We start from the raw sequence: 18,178 nt of genomic DNA, 5'->3' as shown, positions 1-18,178 counted from the left end.
ACCTGCCGCGCTGACTTCCGCAAACAAATAAATGGCTAATTCTGTCAAACAAAATAGTTTTTGTAAAACTGAGATGCAGTACAAAAGCATAGACACAAAAATTAATAGTTTAACTAAAATTAAAATGTGTATTCAAATGTTGCAAATCAAACAATGAACAGTAACATAGATGGTTGTGACAGTATTAAATATTAAACTGAATATTTTGTCTGTTGTGATCTATATTTTGCAATGATCATTTAAAACTGCTCCAAATAATCTTTCAGATGTAATACCTACATCTTTAAATTTAGTCAAGGAATATATTTGTGACAGAGAAATTTGACATCGTTTTTAATGATGGGCATATCATAATTATAATTGCCAAAATAATTTATAATGGTATTAACCTTTTTTGGTAACTGGTTAGGAAATGTTGTGATATTACTACAGCACAGCCTTTGAAACAGGAAAGTGTTTGCTGCCTGTGTTCAAAGGGCCAGTAATAGAAACTGCAACTTTTAATACAGTGCACATAAAGAAACTACTGTGTATATTAAAATATAATATAATGTTCAAACCTTATAGGCACTGTCCTGAAAACAAGATACTAACATAGTATTGTGATGCTCAGCTGGTCACATTTCATTGATGCAAGAAATGTGCACATATTTTACGCAATAAGTTATGTACAGTGAATTTATATTTTGTGTATATGTCTCTGCAGTCATTTGGGCTTAATGATTTTCTTCACTTGACATGGGTTTAGCATCCGATAAAAGCAACAGTAAAAAAAACTGAGCTCAACATCACATTCTAAATCATATGGAATGGTTTGATATTAAGTATAGAAATATTTTAATTATTGATAAGTAACAAAAATAAGAAAGCCAATTGACTTCTTACTGAGCGAACTCATTAAATATGTTTTTGAGTCCAGCAAAGGCAGCATTTACTTCAGATACAAGAAGATCTCATTTAGCATTTGCTTTTTTAAAAATTAATTCTATCAATTTTTATTGTCTTTTTAACCTTGTATACAGGGGTGTTGTAAAACTTCCAATAAATTTCATGTACTAAGTTATCATAGAGCTCAGCAAAATGGCTGCTGCCTCTTTTATTTAAGCTCCAATCGCTCAAGCTGTTTGTCAAGCTCTAACTTTACATTTTAATGCATTTCCTTCCATGTTATTTCCTTGTTTCCTTCTCTTCATGACAAAGTGCTGAACCCATTAAAGTGAAACAATCTGTTCTACAAAAGTAACGCTACTTTCTCTTTCACCTGCTGTCACAGATGCTGGCATTTCAATTGACCACATCTATCAGAGTATCAGTCTATCTCAATAGTCAACTGAAGATTGTCTTAAATTAAATTAACTGACTAACTTTGCTTTGGAGACTTGCTCCCATTCCATAAGAAATAGGAGCAGGAGTAGGCCATTCGGTCCTTGGAGCCTGCTCCGCCATTCAATAAGGTTATGTCTGATCTTCTACCTCAACTCCACCTTCCCACATTATCCCCATATCCCTTGGTTCCCTTAGTATCCAAAAATCTATCGATCTCTGTCTTGAATATACTCAACCACTGAGCATTCCTGCTTTGCTTTTTTCCTGAGAAGACGGTGTTCCTACTCCCATTCCGACAGCTCTCTGAGTAAAAGAGTGTCTGTTGCTTGTTAAAAATGCAGCTCTTTTTGAAAGATAAGAAATACTCACTGATTTTATTTTTCTTCATTTGTAGCCTATTCATAATATTTTTTGTGGTTGTCTTTATACCGTGTTTAAAACAAAAAGTACCTGGATTTACATTGCTCACAGTTAAACTGAAGTGACAAGTGTAAGAAATCTGGAGTAAAACTGGAAAATGCTGGAAGTACACAGAAGGGCCATCAACATCTGAAAGGAGAGTTCATGTTTCAGGCTATATTTGATGTGCATCCCCTTTGTTCCGGTCAGTCCTAAAAGGGCTTCCATTATTTTTTTAGTGCCCTATCGGAAACATTAATCATCTTTTTTCAGATGCTGGATATTCCTAGCATTTTCTGTTTTATTGTTGCACAATTGGATTATTACATTTACCTGATCCTACTTAAAAGTCACAGGTCAAATTCTTGTTTTCTGAAATAACGGCCTGTGCACTATTGTTGACTGCTGAAGCCATAACATATACAATAAAACTGAGGGAGCTGCCACTTTATTTTAGATATCCATCAAATTTTGGGTGGAAAGGGCTGATTGATAAAAGATAAGCAAAGAATATTGTTGTAAAAATTATAATTTTAGACGGTCCCCAATTCTGTATAAATCTGAAAATATTGTTTCTATTTCATAATTTAATAAAAATTCTGTATTAAAAATGAGAGAAACAACACAATTGAAATGAGTTGTTTTGACTTAAGAATGTAGCAATTAAACATGCTAAACAAGTCACCTCATCTTTTGGTCTTTAAAGACCCAGACTGATTTCCCTCCCTCCTTTAGGTCCAAACCCAGAATTTCCCATTAAATCTAATAATTTCCTATCCATTCTACAAACTTTGCTGAAAGTAAATTGCAATAACAGAAGCCTGGAACTGACTGCAAGTGATGATCTTTTACGGATAGGATTTTAATGGGTCTTAATTCAGCTGTCAGAATTTAAAAAATTATGGTGTGGAGATGCCGGAGTTGGACTGGGATGGACAAATGTAAGAAGTCACACAGCAGGTTATAGTCCAACAGCTTTATTTGAAGTCACAAGCTTTCGGAGTGCTGCTCCTTCGTCAGGTGAAGTGGAGAGATGCATAAAAACACAGCTTATATAGTCAGAGAATCATGTCAGATGTTTACAGGTAATCTTTCTAACTGCCATTTATCACACCTCGGCAGAGAGATAATCACAGCAATCAAAGGTGTGAATGGTGTCCAAACAGGTCAGTCAGGAAAACATTACATCAAAGAACAAGCTTGTGACTTCAAATAAAGTTGTTGGACTATAACCTGGTGTTGTGTGACTTCTTACATTAAAAAATTATGGCCGTGATTTTGCTGGCTGTGGCGAGTACGGTGCGGCCGGAGCAGGCAGCGGCCTCAAACCCCGCTCCTGTCTTCATTCCGCCTCCTCCAAGTAATTTTGCCCTGATTGGGCTTGTTAAGCCTGCCCTGCGAGGTTCCCAGCCAATTAAAAGGAAGCGGATCTGATGACATCATTTGATGACACGTCATCAGCTGCTTTCCTTAAAGGGACCACGGCCACATTCATTTTGACAGTTGTGTTCAGTGTTCTACAGCATTGAGCTGCTGCAAACACTGACAATCACTGCACAGAGGTGCACGGCTGCACCCAGACAGCACGCTGGGAGGTCCCCTTCCCTTCCAATGGGCAGAAGAGACCTCCCCAGGAGACCCAACGCAGCCTGGTTGCACATTGCACAGGAGGGCACAAGCAGGGATGTCATCAGGAGGACCTGGCTGCAGTGGCGCAAACCTTTCAATGATCTCAGTAGATCATGAAACGTTACTGCAAAGGCACACTCAACCTCAGCCTGCTGTGCCACTCATCACATCCCCATCACTCTGCCTTCCCTACCCTACTCCTGCACATCCTTACTCACACCAACTTACCTTGCACCTCCACCCATCCCTCTCTATCTACATTATCACTTCCCCATCTCACTAGCCATCTCTCACACTCACCCTCATCCTTGTCCAATCATTCAAACTAACAACACACAAGGGTAGGCACTTGTGTGCTTTAGCCAATGTTCGTGTAAAGTTTCTGTTAATGTGTTGTCAAGCATTGAAATCCTTATTTTCACCACTTTGCCTTCTTGGACAGATTTGTGTGCACCTTTGAAAGTGTCTTAGTGAGTTCCAGTGAATGGTGAGACATAACCCCCCCCCAATGGTGATGAGTATGAAAGAAATGGCTTGGACATTGTAGGGATGCTTTATGGTGCTGGTATGGGGAGGTGCCAACCTGGTGCATCATGTGGCAGCTAGAGTGTGCAGTGTTAAGTGAAGTCAATCTGGACATGGTGAGGCCATCACTGGCATCCCGGGCATCAATGTGCATGGGTGATGATACCCTGTGTCCAGTGCAACATCAGTTGATTGCGGAGATGGTTGGTGTGGATGTTGATGCTGGTGTTGGGGCTGATCGTGTTGGGATTCTGAGGACCAAGGTGAGATTTTTTCATGGGCAGCGATGCTGATGGACTAGATGGCAGGTGAGGTTGAGATGACAGAAGCGATGTGTCAATGGTGAGAGAGGTTGTTCCAATGAGGTGACACTGGATAGAGAGTTTGCTCCAAACACTTGCTAGCTGCATAAAGGTCAATCTGTCTTCTAAATTCAGTAACAGCTTCTAACCTTGGAAAGTGAAGACCTATGAAATGGGAGCTTTCATAGACCATTTGCAGCTGTCAGGTTAGTAAATCATTCCATGCTGACACAACACCCGACCTACTTACCTGACGTGATCCCCGTGCTCCGGGAAACCCGTGGAAAAGCTGGTAAAATGGTAAGTACATGGTGAAATCGTGCTTAACTACCTTGTTAACAACTTTTAAGTATCTAAATTGGTTGACCCGCCGCTTGGTGTCGGGTCAGTTCAGGGATGACGGACCCGACACTTGGGAAACTGACAAGGAGGCGGGTTTACAGCGGGATACCGACCCGCTGTCTATCTTTTTGATTTTGACAGCGGACTCGCCTCCAAACCCGCACTCTGAGCGCCGGCAAAATTCCGGCCATAATGTGAAAATTATCATGAGTGCTGTTACTATAGGAATGGTTTATGTATTCATATCAAATTTCTCTCTGCTATTTTACTGGAATGTTAACCCATTTATATTGAAGAGCAGAATCATTAAAATAGCAGAGAGAGAGAAATGTTATACATTAATGCATACATATAGTAAAATTGCTCAGTCATTTCCAGGCTATGCTTTTCAAATTCTGGCAACTAAATAACTCTTAATAAAATGCTATGCTCCAACGGTCAATATCCTAAATGTACAATTCAAATTCCATTCTCCAAACTACTGCTCTTCCCCAAATGACTCCATCAGATGATGCTATGGGTGAATTGAAAATGTAAAGCTGAGTTTCAACAAATCAACTCATGATGACATTAACCTCATTTATTGTTACTTATTTGCCACCTTTATCCACATTTATGGATTCCTATTTTATAACAGCTCTCTTACAGTATAGTGAAATCTCCTTTAAGTTTCTGCCCAACTGAATTTACTATGTTGTCTTTGTCGTAACAGAACCTGATCATGGATCTGGAGTAGATCCTTACGCGACTGTACCTCCAAATTTCTTCAGAGGCAAGCGAGGAAGCTTTGCGGCCTACAAGATTATCTCACACAGGCTTGCACATAAAACTGAAGAGAAATGATTAAGGACAATGTAAATGTCAACAATGTGGTGCCTTCCTGCAATATGTGGTAAACTGGGTTAAGCAGATTACCAAACCACTGGAACTGTTCATAAAGCATATATTTGTCCTATGTGTAATACATCAGTGGACTAACTTGATTTGCCTCGTCCAACTGCGGCCATTTTCCTCTCTTCGTACTGAAAATGACTTGCGTTCTAGGCTGCTTTCTTAAATGGGAATCTCAGAGATATGGTATAGATATCACAAAATGTTTCACCATCTGATGACTATTCTGTGTTTTCTTTTCATAAACGTAGCCTCTGGTGAATATTTCTTAAGGCAGCCACTGGTGTTTCCTCTCCTGTGTTTGTGAAAATGTTTACTTTGCATTTACTTTCTATCACAAGTAGATTAATTTTTCTAAAATGCTGTATAATCATACTATTGCCATCAGTTTACATTACGTATTTCAAAAAGATAAATTAGTTTCATTACATGGAAAAATTAATTGCTTAATGAGACACTGTCCCTTGGTCACCTCCTTCCATATAGTTCTCTCCAAAATGAACACCTGCTCATTTTTATGACAGATTATTGACACTTTGTTAGATTCATAAATTGGAATGGGATCATTCAACAATTTCTGTGTGCTCAGGGTGCTTTTACTTTTATTTTTGATTAAAAGTAGTTTTGCCACTAATGATTACTCAGTTAAAATGTAAACAATTTTAGATCAAAGGGAAGGAACAATAACAGAGATTTGTAGTTTTCATTTTTCTCTCATTTTTAGCAGGTGTCTTTATCAGGTCAAGGAATACATACTTGTTACTTTGCAAATAGTGTAGTTACATCGTATAATTCAGTTTTAGAGCCCCCCCCCCATTGGATATTTGTGAATGAAAGCCGTCATCAGTTTGCATTTTAATAAATGCTTTAGAACTGAAAAGAATGTTGGGAGGAGTTTAACAAATGGGATCCTGTCTCTTTAAATTATATTTTGCTGATACTCTGTTACATTTCTGGTAACAGCAATAAGGGATAGTAAAGGAAATCTTTTTTAGGTGAGCCATTAGACTTGTTTTCCTCTGATCAGATTACATATAATTTAGAAATTTTGTTTGGTGGAATATTGAAATGATCCATGTGTTACTCAAAATATTAATGGCAAGGAACACTGCCTTTTCCTATTACATTTGAACATTACGTACCAGTAATTCCTAAAACATTTTTTATCTTATTAGAAGTTGTGTATTTTTTAGTTCTAAAGGGCATAGTTAAAATAGCTAGCAAATCAGCAAAAAATGTGGATTAATTGCACATCCAATTAATACTCACTAGAGAACAGAGGACTGCTACTTCAAATTCTAGATCAAAATAAATAGGACATTTCACCATCAAAGCATGAAAATGTACCATAAGTATTTATGTACATATGTCTCTGAATTTGTACTTGAAGGTAGCATTTCAATGGCGGCCATTTGGGGCTGTAACAGATCTATATGTGTCTTAATGGTGCTCAGTGTGCAGTGTTTAATTTCATAATTAAGGCAACATGTTTCTGTTTTGGTTTGCTATTTGTTTATCCACAGATTCTGTATCTTGACTATGGGCTTTTAATGCAGGTTGCTAGCAAAAGTATTCACTTATTCAGTATATTTACAATGTACAACTATTGGTGCAACTGTGTTTTCATATACAGTCTTAAAGGGCGTACTTATTTCCATGTACAGAGCACTGTTTTATACCAACTATGAGAAGCGTGTCAAAAATATTCATTAAAAGGTAAATTAAGTCTTTTGACCTTTTTTCTTTTGATGCTTTTCTTTGAATTGAAAATTTTTTTTGTGATACTTTATCGCTGTATAAACCGAAAGATTTATTTTATAAGTCGCATTGGTTACATGTAATTTGCATATTCAAATTGACTAACTGCAGTAAGTCCCCCTCACAAACTCCCATCCATTGTGTTCTGCCCCAGGGCACGTCATCACTCGAGTCTCCCACGTGAGATTCTTGAGCCACTTTCTAGGGAAGAGTGGTTTTCCATTGCCTTCCTCAGTTTTTACCTTCAGTTTGTACCTTCTCCTGGATAGGCTGCAACCAAGGCTAAAGAGCCTCACCAACCCTTTACGATAGGGAGGAGGCACCCGCACCCATCGGACACAAGTATCCCCACTGGATGTCAATCCAGTATTCAGAGTTCTGTTCTCTGCTTGCTGGGGCTGTCTGGAGTGGGACTCAAACCCAACCCTTCAGGGGCAGGAATACTACCACTGAGCCAGTGGCCACTCCGTCTGGTCGTGAGTAACCCACTGGATGTTAACCCAGTAGAGACCAGCTTTCTGGAGTGGGGTTCGAACTCTTCACCTTCTGACTCAAGAGGTGGGAATGCGACCACTAAGCTCACTCCCAGTTATCAGCATCAAATGTCTAAAATAATGTATAAATCCCAAGTGCCATTTCTTACAAAACAAGAACTTGGAATATTTAGCAGAGCTCAGTTTTTGCAGTCCATGTCATTAGTACGATTATTTTATGTATTTTAAATTATTGATCAGCTTTTATGTCCCATGGTACTTTTTACTTCATGAAGTATCAAATTCTATTATGCTATTGGAACATTAACCAACTAGTTGTTATTAACCAACTAGTGACTGTCGTCTTGGAGTGGGTGGTGGGGAATGCAAAGGGAGGTACGGTCTTTTTGGTGTCAAGTTGGCTCCAAGATGACACCTGGAAATGAAAAATAGGAACCAAGTTAACCCTTAAGGGAGACTACAATCTGATACATGGACCAGGCATGTCCGCTTTACTGCAGGGAACTTTGGTGACTGACCCAGGGGGCCTGGCCTATTAATGGGATCTGAAGGAGTAGATCTGTCGATGGCAGCCGTGACTCCTCCACTCAGCTCCAGCTAGCTCCAAGCCTAATAGGTCCTAGACAGCAGTGAGAAGCTTATTGTCACCCAATGCTGGTAAGCTGCATGGTTTTAACTGGTTGAACTCCAGTAATACACCTGCATACTTGGGAATTCCGAAGACTTTACTCTCGTCAATTTGTAAACTCTCTAGATTTCAGAAATTGGTGTGTGTTCCTATGGGGAGAGTGTGCCCTCCATCATATCAGGCAAACAGAAACTCTACTTCTATAGATTTTTCAATAACTATGTTTGGAAATTCTTAAGTATGGTGACGGGCTGGCTGTGCAAGTCAGACATCCGACTGACCAAAACCAAATTCTAAAGTCAGAAAAATCAAGCAGCCAGTAAAGGGCTATAACAGCCTCTTCCCAGGTTGAACCTTGTTATCCATCTCTCTCTCTTCATAACCAGTTAAAAGGAACAATATTTAATGCTATTCATTAATTTAATTACTAAAAACTGTGTTATTTGCAGCAAAATGTTACAGTGGTGAGCAGAGGAAACATTTGAAAATTTGGCAAAAAGTTAAATTAAAAGACTACATTTTCAACACATTGTGTAATTTCTTTAGATTGAAGCTGCTATATCCTACCACTGTCATTTGCATTGTTTTTTAAAGTTCACTTTCACCTAATTTGTCCAGGTTTAAGCTGTCGTATTTTTGTAGGAACCAGCTTTCATTCATTGTAATATTTATTCACAATCTCAAGGACATTTCAAATGATTCCAAACTTACAGCGAGATTTAGTGCCTAGCTATTACAGAAATGCTTTAGAAATATATATTTCACTTTAATTAATTACTGTGTAGGCACCATTCAACCTCATGCCAAACATTTCTGACTTGACTCAGACATACGGGAAACAGATTTCAAAACATCAAAACCATATCCGCCTGCCCAGTATGTCTTTCAACATATATAAATATCAGTGACCATTACTGAAATATATTATTGAAAAATGACCACTGGGCATGGAAATTTAAGTAACAATTTTAGTGGTACATAGATGCAAATCTACAAAATTGGACTGAACTGTGTTAAAAGTTTCATTTTTGTGACCCACACAGAAGTAGCATAGAATGGCTGTATTTGAATCTGCTTTCAGGCACCTGTAATGACATTTGCTCCTGCAGGGGGCATTGTTGAACAATACCAATGACAGTCACTTGGATGTCGTTTTCGCCTTTGCTGTCACAACAGCATCCTCTCCAACTTGGTCTTCCACTAGGAGGTTGACGGCACTCTCCACCTTTCCCGAAGCAGCCAATGCTAAAACAGATTTTTCAGTTGAAAAGCCCATCCGTTCTAATTGCTGTAGTCTGAGAGAGGGACAATGAAAGCAAACATTAAGAAAGCAATTTTTATTGCATATAGGATTATGTGCAGTACATGTGAAAATGATATCCTAATTATAATTCTACTGGTAAAATCCAATGAGAAAGTGGCAATCATTTTCCAACATGTAGATTTCATCGACTAGGTAGCGCATTACATGGACACAATGGGGGTAATTTTAACGATAGCAAAATACTGCGGATGCTGGAAATTCAAAATAACAGAAAATTCTAGAAAACTCAGCAGGCCAGGCAACATCCGTGGAGAGAGAGAGTCAACGTTTCGGGTCGAAACCCTTCTACATCCACGGATGTTGCCTGGCCTGCTGAGTTTTTCCAGCATTTTCTGTTGTTATTTTGGGGGTAATTTTAACTTTGGGCGATCGTGTAAAATGGCCGATATCGAATTGGTGGCCCATGATGCACTCCACCTGGATTTCCCTTCCATGGACAGGAAAATCAGTTATATATAATGGGTGGATAATTCAATATTGCCCACTTTACACCAGCGCCTAAAGTTAAATTTACTAACCCCCCCCCCCCACACAATATACTCATGGCCCTATACAGCAAGTGAGAGGCTGGCTGCTTGGGGACAAGGGCTATCCGCTAACGCACTTAGGCTCGAGAGGATTCATGAGCTATGCTCAGTGACCAAACTGCACTACAATTAGATCTGTGGCTGGACTAACGCCCTCATTGAGAAGACCATTGGGGTCCTCATGCAACAATTCTGCTGCCTGGACCAGTCTGGTGGCTTCTTGCAAAACAGTCCACAAAGTGTCCCATTGATACCGGTTTGCTGTACCAAAGGACGAAGACCTTCAGCATGATGAGGGAGATGACACTGATAATAGAGGATGGCAAGGAAGCCAGTGGGCTCCAACTCCAGCCTGCAGCCAGAACTCTTCAGCAGTCCCAGTGGGCAAACCTCAAGCCGCCTTTACTTACTCTCAAGAGCTCCCTCCCTAAACTCCTCTGCCTTGCTACCTCTGTCCTCACCTTCAAAAGTTTCCTCAGAACCTTCCTTTTCGATCTTGCTTTTAATCACCTCCTCTAACTCTTCTATTACTGCTCAGTATCCACTGCTCCTCTGTGAGGCACCTTCGGATATTTTCTACGTTAAAGATGCTCTATAAATGCAAGTTGCTGCATTGGTATGTAAAAGTAGAGTAATGTATAACAAAGTCACCCCACTGCGAGCTGCCAAACAAAGAAACCGCTCCAGTCTATCTACACATGTGGACGTGCATACAGATTCCAGGCTATGGCACGAGTACCAATTATAAATATGGATTGTCATGAACAAATACCTAAGAAATGTTTTGTGTTTAAATAGCCATGTACTCTAAATTAAGAGAATGAACAATTTAAAAGATACCTAACCTCTAATTTCCAAATATAGTTCTGAGTTTGCAGCAAGCACTGTGAAATTGTCAACCTGTGAGAAAACCCTGTTAGCTGGGAATAAAAAAAACACACCCATTTGAAACTAATTTTTAATCTGGATAAAACACTCAAATAATGCCTATAGGAAACAATTAAATGAAGTGTTCTGTCTCGTAAGCAGAAGCTGTTTGGTGTATAGATCTGTGGGCCCTTGGGGTGCCCCACCCCCCAGATTATTTCTGTTGCTGGATATTGTGCTGTCGCACTGGTTTCCTTTGGGTAGCCGACACAGTGGTCCCCCACGCAGAAAAAATTGAAAGGCACTGGTTGTTTATGAGCTTGGGATTTACAATCATGACCATAAACACGTAAAACCTGCACATGAATAGAACCAAATGAACACATTCTTTTAAACAAACACCATTTTAAATGTGATTCTAACTACTTTTGGAAGCTTGTCTGTTGAGATCAAATGGAAAACTTTTCTGTGGACATGTGACTTCAGGGCTTGACAATAGTAACTGCTGGTAACTGAACTTGACTCCTTGCTAACCCAGCCTGAACTTATGATTTTTAAAAATATTTCTGTAAATAGTATTTACTGAGTGCCTAATAATCTTCTTACCGGAGAGAAGACACTGAAGATTTAGGTACTTCTACTTTACTGTTCTGGTCCATTCCAGATTCTTGTAAGGAGGCAATAACACCAGCATGAAAAAGGTCCTCATCTGTGAGAAGGCCACGAGCAGCAGCAGCATAAATATCATCTGGATTCACGTGATAAAATTCAGAAAGGTGATAGCTGGGATCCAGCTGTCTAGGATATGTAGAACCATATGGGTTGTCTGGGTCTGCTTGTAAGTAATTGGTATGCGTTGATCCAGTGTGAGGCTGTGAAGGAGGCAATGTCTGGTTGGAGGTTGCGGTCCACTGAGAATCCGTTTCAATATTGTAGCTGTTGCTTTCTCTCATCGTAAAATGGTCAGCGGTGGCTGTTAAATGCGCCAGTGAGGATGCACGAGTTTGGTAGGCCTCTGGCACAGAATGGAACCTGCAAATGTGCATGTAACATGGAGCATGATACAATCTTTTTGAAAATATCCATGATGGCAGAACCAAAGCTGAAATAATTAGTAATAATTCACAGCTCAAACCTAAAGATTAAAGGTAGAATAATTCAGGAGGTTCACGGGGAATATTGGGTGCATCTCTATTAACTCTTGGATAAATTAGAGGACTTTAAATAATGACATGGTTTCTATTAACCTTGTTAGCAAAATTGAAGCCCATAGGGTTAAAGGGGCAGTGGCAGCGTGGATATAAAACTGGCCAAGAGACAGAAAGCAGAGAAATAATAAACAATTACGATAGCAAAATACTGCGGATGCTGGAAATCCAAAATAACAACAGAAAATGCTGGAAAAACTCAGCAGGTCAGGCAACATCCGTGGAGAGAAATTTGAGTTGACGTTTTGGGTCGAACCCTTCTTCAAAACTGGAAAGAAAAGAAAATAGATCGAAGGTAGGGCTGCGATTGGACAAAAGAAGTGAAAGAAACAAAAGGAGTAAAAGAGACAATAAAAGGTATTCGAAGCTAGACGAGATGGTAATAGGCTGAGATTAGGTGTAAAGTGTACTGGCAGGGCAAGGGCTAGCTGCCAGGTGTGAGAGAGAAACAAAAAGGGGGGGGGGGGGGAAGGAGTGGAAAAATTACAAGAAAAAATGTAATAGGGGCCGAGGTTATGGTCTGAAATTGTTGAACTCGATATCGAGTCCGGAAGGCTGCAGAGTGCCTAATCGGAAGATGAAGTGCTGTTCCTCGAGTTTACATTGAGCTTCCGTGGATATAAGATTGTGAGGGGGCTTGATCGGGTGGATGCGGGGAGGATGTTTCCACTGATGGGTGAGACTAGAACTAGGGGGCATAATCTAAGAATAAGGGGCTGCGCTTTCAAAACTGAGATGAGAAACTTTTTCACTCAGAGGGTAGTAAATCTATGGAATTTGCTACCCCAGAGAGCTGTGGAAGCTGCAACATTAAATACATTTAAAATGGAGATAGACAGTTTCCTAGCAGATAAGGGAATTAGAGGTTACGGGGAGAGGGCAGGGAAGTGGACGTGAGTCTAGATTCGGATCAGCCATGATCCTATTGAATGGCGGAGCAGGCCCGAGGGGCCGTATGGCCTACTCCTGCTCCTACTTCTTATGTTCTTATGTTCTAATACAAGAGGCCAAGGACGGTGAGGTCCGAGTGGGAATGGAGCGGTGAATTAAAATGACAGGCGACCGGAAGCTCGGGGTCACCCTTACGGACTGAACGGAGGTGTTCTGCAAAGCGGTCACCCAATCTGCGTTTGGTCTCCCCAATGTAGAGGAGACCGCATCGTGAGCAGCGAATACAGTATACTAGATTGCGAGAAGTACAAGTAAATCGCTGTTTCACCTGGAAGGGGTGTTTGGGGCCCTGGTCAGTGGGAAGGGGGGGAGGTATAGGGGCAGGTGTTACATCTCCGCTTGCACGGGAAGGTGCCAGGCGAAGGGGAAGGGCTGTTTGGGGTGATAGAGGAGTGGACTAGGGTGTCTCGGAGGGAGCGGTCCCTACGGAATGCTGAAAGGGGAGGGGAGGGGAAGATATGTTTGGTGGTGGGATCACTTTGGAGGTAGCGGAAATGCCGGAGGATGATCCGTTGAATGTGGAGGCTGGTGGGGTGAAAGGTGAGGACAAGGGGAACCCTATCGTGATTCCGGGAGGGAGGGGCAGGGGTGAGGGCAGAAGTGCGGGAGATAGAATGGACACGGTCGAGGGCAGTGTCAACCACGATAGAGGGGAATCCTCAGTTGCGGAAAAAGGAAGACATGTCTGAAGCACTGGTGTGGAAGGTGGCATCGTCGGAGCAGATACAGCGGAGACGGAGAAACTGGGAGAATGGAATAGAGTCCTTACAGGAAGCGGGGTGGGAGGAAGTGTAGTCCAGGTAGCTGTGGGAGTCAGTGGGCTTGTAGTGAATATTGGTCGATAACCTATCCCCAGAGATGGAGAAGTCGAGGAAGGGAAGGGAAGAGTCAGAGATGGACCATGTGAAGGCGAGGGAAGGGTGGAAATTGGAGGCAAAGTGAATGAAATTGTCAAGTTCGGGGCGAGAGCAGGAAACGGCACCGATACAGTCATCAATGTATCGGAAAAAGAGGTGAGGGAGGGGACCCGAGTAGGACTGGAACAAAGATTGTTCCACATAGCCCATGAAAAGGCAGGCATAGCTAGGACCCATGCGGGTACCCATGGCACCACCTTTAATTTGGAGGAAATGAGTGGAGTTAAAGGAGAAGTTGTTCAATGCGAGAACAAGTTCAGCCAGGCGGAGGAATTGTTTTTCAGACTGGAGGGAAATATAGAGTGGTGTCCCCTGGGGATCGGTCTTAGGACCACTGCTCTGTTTGATATATATTAATGATCTGGACTTGGGTATAAGAGACATATTTTCCAAGTTTCCAGATGAGACAAAACTGGGAAATATAGTAAACAGTGAGGAGGATAGCAGCAGCCTTCAGGAGAACATAGACAGACTGGTGAAATGGACAGAGACATGCCAGATGAAATTCGACACAGAGACGCGTTTGGTAAAAAGAATGAGGAGAGGCAATATAAACTAAATGGCACAGTTTTGAAGGGGGTGCAGGCACAGATAGACCTGGGAGTTCACATACACAAATCTTTGAAGGTGATAGGACAAGTTGAGAAGGCTGTTAAAAAAGCATTTGGGATCCTTGGCTTTCTAAATAAAGCCATAGCGTACAAAAGCAAGGAAGTTATGCTAAGGGGGAAAAATTCAGTTGTTTGTGCCTCCCGTTAACGCCTTAAGAATTCAGTTGTTTGCGCCGCTCGTGAAATTAACTAGACATTTTGCGGCGGCGCTAAATACTACCGCCACGATCTCCTGCGCCGGCAGATCGTGACGTCAGTCAAGTGCGCAACGCCCCGGACCGGATATTGAGTGGCGCCCCCTGCCGTACCACTTGCCGCTAGCAACAACAGGTTGAGGGGAGCATTTTGCATTCGGAAAGGGACTGGGGGAGCGCTATTTAAAGGCGACCGCTTCCTGCCTTTTTTTGTTGGTGACATTTTTGCACCACGCATTCTGAGAGAGAGAGAGAGACTTCTGGAGAGATTCAACGCTGTGTGAAGGAGTTTTGGGTACTGAGCAGCACTTTGCAGGTTCATTTTGATTTGCCCTTCATTGCTTCGCCAGCGCTCTGATGTAGCGCCTCGCTCCTCAGCCTTTGCGCCTTAAGAGGTGTGAAGCGCCTGATTTAGCGCTCCATCACCTCATGGGGCGATAAAAGCCAAGTTTGCCGTCGGAGGCAATAATTAGCGCCAGGCGCTAAACTTTGCGCACGGCCAATAATGGCGCCCCAAGCTGGGCGATACTGAACTTTTCCCGGTTAGGCCTCAGCTGGAGTATTCTGTCGAATTCTGGGCACCACATTTTAGGAAGGATGTCCAGACCTGGAGAGGGTCCAGAGGAGATTTAGTAGAATGGTACCAGGGATAAGGGACTTCAGTTATATGGAGAGACTAGTGAAGCTGGGATTGTTCTCCTTGGAGCAGAGAAGGTCAATGGGAGATTTAATAGAGGTGTTCAAAATTAGGAAGGGTTTTGACAGAACAAATAAGGAGAAACTGTTTCCACTGGCAGAAGGGTCGGTAACCAGAAGGTAATTGGTGAAAGAACCAGAGAGATGAGATGAGAATTTTTTTTACACGAGTTATGATCTGGAATACACTGCCTTAAAGGGTGGTGGAAGCAGGTTCAATAGTAACTTTCAAAAGGGAACTAGATATATATTTGAAACAGAAAATGTTGCAGGACTATGGGGAAAGAGCAGGGGAGTGGGACTACTATATAGCTCTTTCAGAACTGGCACAGGCACAATGGGCTGAATGGCCTGTGTATGATTCTAAATATTTTATTCTAAAATGCAACTGCAAGTTCTCTCAATCACTTAATAGCTACATCTGCTGCCCAGTGTGGTACTGATCTATACAGACCACAAAGAGCCCAGGGTCACTCCATAGTCTTTACCAAGTTGTCAGATCTCAGTTAGGATGCTAGAATTGGTCTCAGCATCCTGGACTGGAGAGGCAGATAGAAAAACAGTCAGCCAAGGTTCTGCTTCTCATTGTTATCCAGTGTCCCTCTGCTAGAAAAGTGACAGCTAAGTACAGGATCAGACTCATCTGTGAAGCTCCCCACAATTAAATCTTTATTCACACAATCAGACAACCAGAATTAGTGCTAAGTGTTCAAATGCACATGTTAAATTTGCATTCCAGTGATTCCCAAAACAGTGGTGCAGTCAGGCATATGCAAACACATACATTTTTTAGTCCCCGGAAGCAGCAAGTGAAAGTTTGTGCTGCAGCTGCGGGGATGCGCCCCCCTGTGTAGAATATCGGTGCACTTCATTTATCGATTCTCTTCTCAGTGCAGTTCATACCTGATTCTGCTGCTCTGTTCCAGGACCAAATTCTGTGCCCTGGATACGGACTGTGTGCTGCAGGCAGAAATTCACCCGCAGCGCACAGTCCATATCCAGGAACAAAGCAACAACATCGGGTAGGAACTACAGCCAGGACTGGCAGTAAAGAGCACAGCAAATGAGACAAGAGTACTCTTGTCACACGCTCCTGATCTTTGGCCACCGAGTGCGGGAGCAGGAAGGACCTCCTCGTGGGTCTGCTCCTGTGCCTGCCCAAGGTGGCCACCCACAGGTCCAGGTTAGCCGCAGCCGGTGGAGTTGTTCACTCTGGCTGCCTGCCCCTTCTCCACGGCTACGTCCGCACCCGGGTGGCCCTGGTGAAGGAGCACACACTGTCCGGCGGTACGCTTGAGGTCTTCCGCAACCCGTGGGCGCCGGAGTGCATCGTCTACACAGAAAATAACATACTTGTTTAATTTGATAAGTTTATTTTATTTATGATTTGGGTGTTTTTTGTTTGTGCCCCTTTAAAAAGGGGGTGTGTTCGTTAGATTATTTTTATTTGGGTTGATGACGTAACCCAGTGTCATCCTAATTGTAGTTTAAGAAGTGTAGAGTGCTCGTGAACTGTTGGAGAAGCAGGAAGTGTCTCTGCAGGGGGGAGTGGAGTGGCACTGTGGAGGAGGAAGAGTAATTGTTAAGGTAATTTTTGGAGAAGAGATCATCAGGCTCATCTGTTGACAGTGGATAAACCCAAATCTTTGCTATTTTTTATTTTACAAATCTATCAATTGTGAAGCAAGAAAAAGTGTTTAACATAACCCAGAATGCCCCTTTTAATGTAAAAATTCAAAATTTCTCCTCCTTGGCCCTCATGAGCATCAGGGGAGAGGGGGCAGCGTTTGTATGAAGTGTGTAGAATTCTAAATTGGCTGCAGGCAATTGTTAACTGGAGGAATCTGGGGGCACGAGTCAGCTCTTTGTCCCACTGCTTTATATGTGCTCGGGGAATTAGAAATTGGCTAAAGTATACCACAATAATGTATTGAACTACTGTGGTGTCGCTTACAATTACCTCTGCACAAACTATTTTTATCTATTGTAAGTGAGGATAAGTCTTTCTAAGAAGAGCAGATAAACATACTCTGCTTCACTGCTTGGCGGAGCAGCACCAAGCCACAAACCAGGGTGAACGCAATCAGCAGCTTTAAACCATGGTGGGATACCCCACCTAATGGTTTAGCTGAAAACTGACAAACATTCAAATAAAGTTACTGTTTTGTGACCCTGCCATGTCAGCATATTCTGGCTTGCAATTTGTTCTCTTAATCTGATTTGTAAATTCAGCAGCTAATTCCATGTAAGATTTGTGGATCTATTTATCTACACATGGTGCTGCCAAACAGCAGTCGTTTTCAGCACTACTTCTTTTACAAAAATGTTCAATTTTACAAGTTTAAAAAGTTGTCTTTTTTTAAATCATAGAATAATTAACTCAAACTGGACATAAAAATGAATGATACCGAATTAGAACTAATAGTAAGAGTTGCATTTATATGGCCCTTTATCTATCTGTCAGAAAGATATCAAAAATGTTTCAGATACAATGAATTACTTTGCAGTGGCTGGTAATAGGCGGGCAAACACGGGAGCCATTTTGTATACAAGAAGCCACAAATAGGAACAAGATGGATGGTAAAATGT

General features: G+C 41.7%; 2 protein-coding genes across 15 annotated transcripts in view; one reads left to right on the top strand and one right to left on the bottom strand.

Moving 5' to 3' along the window:
- Positions 1 to 7,148, top strand: part of emid1 (EMI domain containing 1) — a 418,946-nt gene extending 411,798 nt beyond the window's left edge. For 12 of the 13 annotated variants that reach the window (XM_085961512.1, XM_085961514.1, XM_085961504.1 and 9 more), the window contains one exon: positions 5,236 to 7,148. In XM_085961512.1, coding sequence (XP_085817638.1) covers positions 5,236 to 5,366 — 131 coding nt within the window. In that variant the 3' untranslated portion in view covers positions 5,367 to 7,148. The remainder of the gene's footprint in view (positions 1 to 5,235) is intronic. The other variant, XM_085961515.1, reaches the window with a different exon arrangement.
- A 1,796-nt stretch (positions 7,149 to 8,944) lies between these two features.
- rhbdd3 (rhomboid domain containing 3) overlaps positions 8,945 to 18,178 on the bottom strand; it is a 45,511-nt gene continuing 36,277 nt past the window's right edge. For both annotated transcript variants that reach the window (XM_085961518.1, XM_085961519.1), the window contains exons 4-5: positions 11,619 to 12,044; positions 8,945 to 9,589 (exon numbers count right to left, since the gene is read on the bottom strand). In XM_085961518.1, the coding sequence (XP_085817644.1) occupies positions 9,433 to 9,589; positions 11,619 to 12,044 (583 nt within the window). In that variant the 3' untranslated portion in view covers positions 8,945 to 9,432. The remainder of the gene's footprint in view (positions 9,590 to 11,618; positions 12,045 to 18,178) is intronic.

Source organism: Somniosus microcephalus, chromosome 19 (genome assembly GCF_052327205.1).
Source record: "Somniosus microcephalus isolate GS21.2 chromosome 19, FLI_Smic_1.0, whole genome shotgun sequence".
In the NCBI taxonomy this organism is placed as follows: domain Eukaryota; kingdom Metazoa; phylum Chordata; class Chondrichthyes; order Squaliformes; family Somniosidae; genus Somniosus; species Somniosus microcephalus.
Note: the sequence above shows the minus strand (reverse complement) of the source record. Positions and strands in the feature narration are given on the sequence as shown.